This window comes from Schistocerca serialis, chromosome 2, assembly GCF_023864345.2.
Source record: "Schistocerca serialis cubense isolate TAMUIC-IGC-003099 chromosome 2, iqSchSeri2.2, whole genome shotgun sequence".
Lineage (NCBI taxonomy): Eukaryota > Metazoa > Arthropoda > Insecta > Orthoptera > Acrididae > Schistocerca > Schistocerca serialis.
In genome coordinates this window covers 55004929-55015426 of record NC_064639.1, presented here as the reverse complement: position 1 = coordinate 55015426, position 10498 = coordinate 55004929, and the positions used below count along the sequence as shown (strand labels likewise).

The 10498-nt window shown below is 46.9% G+C and overlaps 1 protein-coding gene across 1 annotated transcript; it reads right to left on the bottom strand.

Moving 5' to 3' along the window:
- Positions 1-594: 594 nt before the first annotated feature.
- On the bottom strand, positions 595-7281 carry LOC126455724 (trypsin-7-like). The gene is made up of 2 exons (XM_050091493.1): positions 6889-7281; positions 595-1696 (listed from the first exon to the last, which is right to left on the bottom strand). Exons 1-2 carry the CDS (start codon positions 7279-7281, stop codon positions 1331-1333), a joined length of 759 nt encoding a protein of 252 aa, XP_049947450.1. The 3' UTR covers positions 595-1330.
- Positions 7282-10498: the final 3217 nt, after the last annotated feature.

Here is a 10498-nt window from a genome sequence, read left to right as displayed (position 1 = left end):
TATATCGCTGTCTCTCTTCTACTTACCATGATACTGCTTGTGTGCACTCGACAAAACGTCAACTTCAGTAAAAAGTCAGTAGGAGTCACTAGTGCACGAGTACAACGCAGTTTACTTCGAGCTGAGCCCGTGTCGAAAAACGTCTACATCGACATGACAAAGTTACCCATGTAAAGTACTGTGTGAGTATCCAGCTCTGGAATTTAAATGCGGCATTCTCTGCTCGTTTCGCATTGTTACTGCCGTGGTCTTATTGTCTTTGTTTTTAAGACTTTATTAACATTTTCTTCTCGCGTACTTGATGACACTTGTGTGTGACACTGTTGAATCTATGGATATTACTTGCTGTTGTATGTTTTTCGTTCTCGGGAGTGATGAAAGTTTACAGAAACGTGAAATTATTTGCTCTTTAAATTACAGTTCATTGCATATATTATAAAGGCAAAACTCGTTTCATAATTCGAAACAGCTATGCTTTAGTGTGTGGTAGACAATTCTGCATTATAGGCACCACTTTGTCGGGTGTTGCATTTCACAGAAATAAGAATTAATAGACGTTAACGTATCTATTTAAACGTGGTAGACGTTGTAAGCGTTAATTTGTGGATATCTCAATATCCTCTGGTTCCAAAATTTTTTACTACGAATTTCCAAGGACCCACTTACTCGTTTTTATGTAACACCGAATATGACGTAAGCCTTCCTGTAAACAACAACCAGCAAGTGCGTTTGTTTGCAGAATTCTCCGCGTTTAAAAATATTGGCCCCACAAAAACTATAGTACGTTAAAAGCCCTTCTTGATTACGAGAGGTACTCGACGAAATTTAGTGACTTACTGTTTTGGTAAGTCCCTCATCTCTGGTGTCGAGTAAGAACGTAACACTAAATGATGCACTTCACTTTCCTGAATTGTAGATATTATAATAACTTCCAGACTGCAGAATTTGCTATAATTCACCCATTAATTAAATAACGAAATTTATACAGCCGGATTTAAAATGAGACATATTACAGTAGTTTATTCTTTTCGTTACTCAGAGAACCTACTCTAACTGTGCCACTCGCAGACTCCACAGTGGCTGCGCCCTCTCGATAAATATATCTCCCATATAGGTCAGTTCTGCAGTCTGAGGAAAAATGCTGCGTTTCTTTTATTTCGCTACGAGTGTTGACCGGCGGAAGAATTGTATTAAAAAAGTACAGTAAAACATTTAGATACAGTCGAACGAATATGTCGTAGAGTGTACTCGCCGACATCGGCGTACGTGCACGCGTCTGGAAACGCGAGGTAAATTTGTGAACGCGGAAAGGCGAGAAGAGGAGAACGGGCTAGACGCCGATGGTGTCGTTGATCCAGGAGCGCAGCGAGGCGACGTTGGTGTAGACGCCCGGGTACTGCGGGTAGTAGCAGCCGTAGCCCCAGGAGACGACGCCGTACTGCGTGCCGTTGGCGACCAGCGGCCCGCCGTAGTCGCCGTTGCAGTAGTCGAGCCCGCCGTCGGGCCCGGCCGTGCAGATCTTGTCCTCGGTGATGAGCTGGCCCTCGAACGTGGCGTTGCACGCGTCGCGGTCCAGCACGGTCGTGTTGACGGCGTGCAGCTGCACCGGGTAGCCCTGGCCCGCGTCCACGCTGCCCCAGCCCGACACCGTCACCTGGCTGCCCGCCGACGGCTCCTCCTCCGCCAGCGCCACGGGCTGTGAAAAGCAGGTGAGGTCATCTGGGAAGGAAGTCGGACGTGTCCTTTCAAAGGAACCATCCCGGCATTTGCCCGAAGCGATTTTGGGAAATCACAGAAAACCTTAATCTGGACGGCCGGACGCGGGTTTGAACCGTCGTCCTCCCGAATGCGAGTCCAGTGTGATAACCACTGCGCCACCTCGCTCGGTTAAATTCGTAGAAATGCGACGCTTTGCATCTGAATTCTTAAGTAATAGCACTTGGTAATGTCCCTGCCTCGACTTCAGTATGTTCACTTCTCGTGGCTATTAATCAGTTTTACGGATCTGTCGGTGTACGCTCACACTGATGAGAGGCTGAACGAGTTATCAAAACGCTCGTTTGTGTTGCAGTTACTTGTTTCTTTTGTCTTGCCCTGCAACAAGATGTATCAGACTAGGCTGATCAACTATGTGTGGATAAGTCGTTATTAACTTCTAGGAGGCTGCCTCATATTCTATTTTTTTAACAATATACGGAAGTTTTTATTTGAGTTGTCGGATTTCTGGCCTGTCGAATTCCTCCGTTGCTTCCGACAAAAATTTCCTTCAGCAACCCCAGGTTGACGAAATGGGAACTGATGCCAGTAGCAGTCGAGACTGCAGTAGTTTAGCAGCGATGGCTAAATGTAGCTGACAGTCGGGAATCACAGACCTGGCAGTTTCCATCGACGCTACTGTCGGTATTGCCTTGTCCTTTTATCGGAACGCAGCAGCAGGTTCACACGTGGTGTCTCTGCAAACGGAAACTTGCAAGTGTTGTACTACACGGACTAGACTACTTACCCCGGGTGAAGTAGCCTGCCTTAACACAGTGGAACGAGCGGTAATTGGCACGTACTGCATTCTAACTGAGGATGAAGAGAGCAGACGTGACGCAGTGGGTCGGTCTGTCACTCCAGACTGTGTCTGCTGCGCTGTCCGCCACACCGGGCATCGAAGAACGGAAGATCCGGCAGATAAAAACGGCGAAGGGCATCCTCTTTGGTGGAACCAGGTGCTGACGCTGCAGAACTTCCTGACCCTCGAAAGATCAGCACCCAGCACTGCCGCTACCACTCCAGCGGCCGAGGTTCCGCAATCGCCTCACACAAAAAGATCCGAGTCACAGGAGAAAAAACGCTCACTGACGGAGGCGCGAAGTCCACGGTCCGGCAACATCCGTATCGTCAAATCTGACGTTTCCCTCGAATCTTCTTCACAGCTGATGGACATCGATGTCGGACTGAGCCTCCACCCACTGCCCGGCAGAAAGTGCTGCCCACCTGATAGATGACTCCCATCCTATAGTAGAACATGTGGAGGGCAGCGGAGTGTGCGCTGATATGAAACTTCCTGCAAGATTAAAACTGTGGGCCCGACCGAGACTCGAACTCGGGAACTGGCAGAAGCACAGCTGTGAGGACCGGACGTGAGTCGTGCTTCGGTAGCTCAGTTGGTAGAGCACTTGCCCGCGAAAGGCAAAGTTCCCGAGTTCGAGTCTCGGTCGGGCACACAGTTTTAATCTGCCAGGAAGTTTCCCCTGTGCTTCTGTTTGCAGGATACCATTTTCAATTGTCTGATGCACCTCTACGATGGGGCTATGTGCTCTATCACAAGGATGACCTGGCTGGGGCGAGCGAAGGGGTCGCTTTCTTTGTCAGTGATGCGCACCACTGCCCCGGTCTCCCCTCGGCTACTGACCTGCGAGCAGTCGCCACCGGAATTCGTGTCTGCCAGACGACCAATGTTTGGTCCCTATAGGTACCTGCACGAGATGCAATAAATAGACTCTGAGGCTCCCACAGATCTTATACGGCGATTCCCTCGACCATTTCTCGTACTGGGAGACGTCAGTGCCCGTCACGTTTTGTGGGGCTCGCCCTCTACTCGCCTTCCCGCTCCAGTTTCGGAGAACCTCACGACGTCTCAGCACAGGTACTGCCACCAGTTTTTGTGCTGCTGCGAGGTCATTCTCAGCCGTCGACCTATCCTTCTGCTCTCCAGCCCTCGTAGACTCTGCTTAGTGGCAAGTCATTGATCACCTCCATTCCAGGGATCACTTCCTACTCCGCATTCACCTATTGTGTGGAGAAGTTACAGAAATAGATGGTTAGCAGGGCTAACTGGAGGCTGTTCAGCCAGCTGGCCGTGTCCAGGAGTAGGTGGGCCGCATTTCACGAGTGATCCGTCGCGTCGCTGACAAATGGTTCAAATGGCTCTGAGCACTAGGCGACTTAACTTCTGAGGTCATCAGTCGCCTAGAACTTAGAACTAATTAAACCTAACTAACCTAAGGACATCACACACATCCATGCCCGAGGCAGGATTCGAACCTGCGACCGTAGCGGATGTCCCTCAGGGCAGAGTATTAAGTATTACTCACTTTGCCATAGCCATAAATAATATCACGTCTACCGCAAGGATTCCCATACACTGCTCCTTATTTGTGGACGATTTTTGATTTCTGTTGCTCCTCCAGTGTCGAAACAGCGAGCCATCACTTACAACTTAACAATGGACGCGCCAGAGGAGTGGGCCGCAAAGATGAATTTTCAGTTCTCTACAGGTAAGTGTCTGTGTGTGCATTTTAATGGTTCTCGTCGTATTTTCACCAGACTTGCATATGTGGGATACCATTCTACATTTTAAAGACTAAGTGAGGTTTCTGGGTCTCATGTTTGACTCGAACTGTCATGCTTACCACACCTGATATACGTGAAAGGCAGTGAATATCTTGGTGGGCCTCAGCCACAGGTGGCGAGCAGACAGGGCCCATCTGCTGCAGTTTTATGGGGCTTTCGTGCGTTTGTGGCTGGACTACGGGAGCACGGTGTACGTATCAGCGAGGTCTCCTCACCTGAAGATTACTGATGCTACCCACCGTGAGGGGACTAGACTGGCCGCGTGTGCTTTACTGGACCAGCCCCGCACCCAGTCTCTGTGCTGAGGCTGGGGAACTTGTACTAACCATCTGGTGGTGCTACTCACCATCTGGTGGTAGCTCCACGTGGTGCATCACACATGTAAGCTCCTCACAGCTCTGAATTCAGCTACATACTATACTGTTGCTCGTCCACCTTCGGCACACCTTTTCTCCAATCGAGAGCAAGCAATAACGCCATTTGGGATCCGCATGCAACACGCGCTAGAGTCACTTGGTGTGGGGCACCTACCGTCCCAAATCCAGTATTTTAAGGCCTACCACTGTGGTTATTGCTCAGCTCCAGAGTAAATTTAGATGTGGTGTAGTACAGTAGAGATTACACTCCTGTATATGCTTTTAATACATTAGTTTACGACCACAACTCTACAGCCGTCTTTACGGATGTGTCGAAACAGGTGGGACTCCGTCGGTTGCTCTGTTATTTTCCCCGATCGTGTCGTCGAGGTCCAACTACCCAAGATTTCACGGTGTTCGATGCACAATGGTATGTGGACTTTCAGGCACTGGAGAAGATTGGACGCGAGTCAGGTGCTAAAGTACTTGTGTATTCCGATTCTGTGCGTGCCCATCTCTCGCTGCAACTGTTGCACACAGCAGACAGAGTAGTCCACAATATTCGGGACACAGTCCTCCAACTAGAACGGTTGGCGAGAGAGGTGTCTCTCTGCTAGCTAGTGGGGCACACAGCCTAAGAGCCGTGTAGCGGTGCTGAGTCACGCTGCCACCTCGCTGCTGAGGTACAGAGGCGAGTGGCGGGCAACAAGCTGCCCTGTCTCCAGCACGGTCCGCGGCTCAGCCGAGGTCCTGCACAGCGTGTGGTGGCTGTGCGCCACGTCTTACTAGTCTGTATTTTATTTTCGGACCAGAGGGCAGTGGCAGAATTGCCGACACACCTGCCCTCTATTTTAAGTGACTTTCTAAAGAATGTGTTTAGAGTTTTAAGGATTCGTGACATGTCCAACATGTTTTCAAGAATTTTAGGGCTGCCGTCTTAATGTGTTAACAGGGTGACTGGCTCAGGCATGTTCTTTGTAAGTGGTCAGCCAGTCACATTTCCCTGTGCCTTTCTTCTATGTCTTCTGTGGTTTCACGCCTGTCTGCATGCCATCTATAGCACCTTCACCCTTCCGCGTCGTATTGAGGCCTGTGAGATAAAGGGATCGTGTTGGGCAATGCGAGTGAGGTCGGAGTGAGTGACTGAGTGGAGTTTTATAGGTTTCCTTCTCATCGTGTGACAACAAGTTTGGTCATTTTACCCACAGTCGTTCCTTTTAAAATAATGTGTAAGCAGCGGGCTCATAGCCTCGGCTTGTGCGCCTGTAAGTGAACACACACACACACACACACACACACACACAGAGAGAGAGAGAGAGAGAGAGAGAGAGAGAGAGAGAGAAAGCATATCGAGAAATATGCCAATTATCTAATTAGAAGGTTGGAATACAGAGCGAAGTTTAACAGTCAGATTAGTTTTACGCGTTAGTGTGTATTTTCTTTTATTTCGGTTTTTTCACACTGCAAGTCATATTTTCTTTTAAGACTTCTGGAAAAGTAATGTTTTAGTGCGTTAGAAAAAGTAAAAAAGAAAGGTTTTATTTTCAAAGAAAGCGAAGTATAGTTTCTACAAAGCAATAAGTTTCATCTAATAAAGTGACTCTTCAGAGACGTCTTTTAATACACGCGCGTAGTCTGTCTATTTCTTATCGTAATGTAACGAATGCTATAATTGTAAAACTTCAGGAAAATGATGTTATAGTCCATTTAGAAAGAAATTCGGAAGAAGCAGCCGATAAAAATGTGAAATGAATGGGACTGTATTTCTGCCATAAAATATGTTTTGTTTAATTCGACTATTCTCAGTTAGAAGAAACATTTACTTTCCCACGGAAGAAAACGGGTAGAACGTAGCCGGAGAGAAATGGGAATTTCAGTTTCACTCTCGAAAGTAGCAAAGTATTTCACCTAGGACACGAAATTATACGGAAGCCACCAGAGTCATGCCGGTGAAAGCTATTGCGAAGAACCGATGACGGGATCGAGGGAAGGGAGCAGCCGTTACGGACAAAGAAAAAAGAAAGAAAGAAAGTCGGTAGAGCATTTGCCCCTCGAAAGGCAAAGGTTCCTGCCAGTTCGAGACCCTGTGCAGTGTACAGTTTTAATCTCCGCTGCGGAGTGGAAACCGAGTCCGGAAGCGCTGTCTGCTTTTATAAGACGAGTTAACTTCGAGTATTTGTGAACGTAGTACCTGAACGTTGTCGTCGAACCAGATGGCTTCCGAGACCTCGAAGAAGCCGATGTCTTTGTCGGAGATGGCGTTGTCGAAGTCCTCGTGCCAGAGCAGCCGGCTGGCGTTGTAGGTGTCTCCGCCGCTGCCGCGCGTCGACGTGCCGACGCGCAGCAGGTAGTACACGGGATTGCCGCCCACCACGCACCACGCGTTCGTCATGACCCAGCCGGCGCTGACGACGGAGCCGCCGCAGCGGTGCGCGCCCACGTACTCCACAGACACCTGCCACGGGAACTCGGAGATGTCGACCGGCTCGCCGGCCAGCACGCGGCCCTCGCCGCCCCCGCCCACCCCCGCGGCCGGCAGCCACAGCCAGCAGCAGCACAGCAGCGCGCACCACGGCCCCCGCATCTCTGCCGCGCTCCGCCGCCGCCTCCGCCTCTCCACACTTATCGGCCACCACCGCCTCTCCACACTTATCAGTCGCTTCCAGTCCAAACAACATACCGAGAGGTAGATTTCCACGAGCTGGGCAAACCCCACCTGAAAACGGCAATTAAATTAGCCACTCTAGCTATTATCGCAATCAATAACGCTTGGAGCAATATCTCGAATGAGGCAAAGGCGTCCACAGTCGGTGTGGTTCTCTGTTCCTGCGTCTGTGTCTCTACTTTTGCTAGAAAAAGGACCAGTGCTGAAAGCTAGTCCGAGTGCTGCTCTCTGTTTACGCGTATCTGTGCTCCACGAATCGATCCGCTACGCTCGAGTGGTTGCCTTTCGCTTATTGAGCGTATTATTACAGTGTATCGAAGTACTAAAATTCTGGATAAACGTATTCCGTGCTGTAAATTAAAGAACAGCTCACCCGTATCTCTACACTAAGGAGCAGAGATCTGCGACACTTTTCCGCGCAATCAATTCGCCGTCAGTGTTTCCCTCGTGTGAATGAGGGCTAGCCCCAAATCCCTATTAGTACTGCAGATGCGAAAGTAACTCTGTTACGCTTCGCGACTAACCCGTTGAAACGATTTGCCAACGTTATCTCTACCGAGGGCGGCTTCTGAGGTAGTGCCGCTGTTTTGTGGCACCAGAAATACAGAGAAATCTGTACGAATTGTAGAACTATAGAAGCACGATCTGCCATCTACCGATCGTGTTAGAATACATTGGGGTGCAAACTTCTTGTAACCCAGTTCCATTACCTTTCTGCAAGTTAATGCCAAAGCATTCCTAAACTCAAATTAATGCTTAATTAAATCGAAAAAGAAATGATAAATCTAATTATCGCTATAAATAGTTATATACAATTTGAATATAATTATGCCCTTAGATTTTGAAACTAAGAGGCATTATTTCAGTATTGGTATGTTTCACAACAGCAGAGCTATAGGAACACAACAAGAAAACTAACGTATTCACCACCTGTTGAGCATCTATTTTTCAAACAACGGTGTAGTATTTCTGTTTACACTTGTTACGATCGTGTAATACAGTTCTGTACAAACATGTTGTAGTTATTGTTAGGCCAGGTAATTGACCGTATATATCTGCGTGCACACTGTTATGTGTAAGGGAAAATTTCAGTTGATCGTGAAAATAGCAAACGTGAACAAAGTAAATGAGTTATTAAAAACGCCATTTATCGACACGACTCTCAGTGAAAAAATTCAGATCAAAACACTAGGTAGGCCACTCCCGAATCCGAATCTGCAGCAGCAAACAAAAAATCGGGGCCATAAGTTCAATCCAGAAATTTACCAAAGAACGAATGGATTTGTGACTGTGAAGAAAGGTACGCTGTTTTTTGTTTTCCTTGTCTGTTATTTGGGGGCGATGTTCATTGGGGTAAGACCGAAATAACTGATATTGGGCATAAGAACGGTACATGAAATGTCAAAGCGACACATGAATAATATGCTTAGTCTTTCATTCCTAGCCTAAACCAACATTCAGCAGAAATTAGATTCGCAATATAGACAAACAACGAACAGCCACAACAAACGTGGTGAAAAAATAGCTATAAATTGAATTTAATTGAAAACTGTATTCCGTTCTGTGGTGCTTTGGAACTGACTCTCAGGGGCCACGATGAATCTGATGCCTCTCAAAAGAAGGGGGTTTTCCATGAGCTAATTCACTTCAGTGCGGGACAGGATAAAGATCTTCACGTTCATCTCAGCCAAGCATCAATGTTCAAAGGCATTTCTAAGACTGTTCAGAAAGAACTACTGCAATGCGTGTTGGAAGTGTACCATGATGAAATTCGTAAAGAGATAAAACGTGCCGATTATGTTGCAATCATCGCGGATGAAACCACAGATGCGACTTGACAATTTCAGATGGTTATTGTGGTGGTGGTGGTTAGTGTTTAACGTCCCGTCGACAACGAGGTCATTAGAGACGGAGCGCAAGCTCGGGTTAGGGAAGGATTGGGAAGGAAATCGGCCGTGCCCTTTCAAGGAACCATCCCGGCATTTGCCTGAAACGATTTAGGGAAATCACGGAAAACCTAAATCAGGATGGCCGGAGACGGGATTGAACCGTCGTCCTCCCGAATGCGAGTCCAGTGTGCTAACCACTGCGACACCTCGCTCGGTAGATGGTTATTGTTTTACGTTATATTGTTGAGGGAAACCTGTTGAAAGATTTTGGAACTTTGTTAATCCATGAAGTCAGAATGTTCATACTATAGCTGAGAGTATTCTGAAAGAAAATGAACCATTAATTGGCAATGACCGAGCAAAACTAGTAGCTCAGAGTTACGACGGCGCAGACGTTACGAGTGGCAAGTCGAATGGGAATCAGAAACTAATTAAAGACAAATACCCAAATGAAAGCAGCATTCATTGTTATGTGCATCAGTTCAACCTTATTATATCCACTGCAGCCTCTGTTAATCGTAAAGCTCACATATTTTTTGCACATCTTTCAGGTATTTCTTCGTTCTTTCTTTACTCGCCACAAACATCCATAGTGTTGCATAGCGTTGTTCACGAGACGAAATTACCATTCTGAAGTGGTAAAAGATGTTTTTGAAAATGGGGAAGATTCTATTGCTATTATGGAAGTCACTGAAACAAGAGAAAGCATAAAACTATCTTCTACTATTGAAAAAGCTGACTCATACAAACAAAGACTGCAAGAATTCATTTTCTGGCTATCATTATTCTAAAAGATAATTCCTCATGCAGACGTACTTTTTAATCAGCCTAAGAAGAAAATAACCGGACCGACGAAAGCAAAACAAGACATCCAAAACTTTGAAGTGTTAATGCAAAACATCAGAGATGACATTGACTCGATTCTTAAGTACATTAGTTTCGAAAACGACGAAACGATGCCTGGTAAGAAGCCACGGATCTTTGATGGGTATAGAAAAAAGAGCTGCTTTGGAAGTGTAGGATGCCATCCTTTCTGAAATAAAATTACTGGACACCTCATTGCAGCCAACTTATTTGATGTAAATCAGTTTGACAAATACACCACAAATTTTCCACACAAACGGCTTGAAATTACAGACACATACACATTAGAGGAAAAAAGAAATTAGAAGGGTGAGCTTCAAGCCTTCTACGTTAGCTTGAGTTGAGAGCAGTTTCTGGCACAGTTCCGTTTCTTTCGCTGCTTC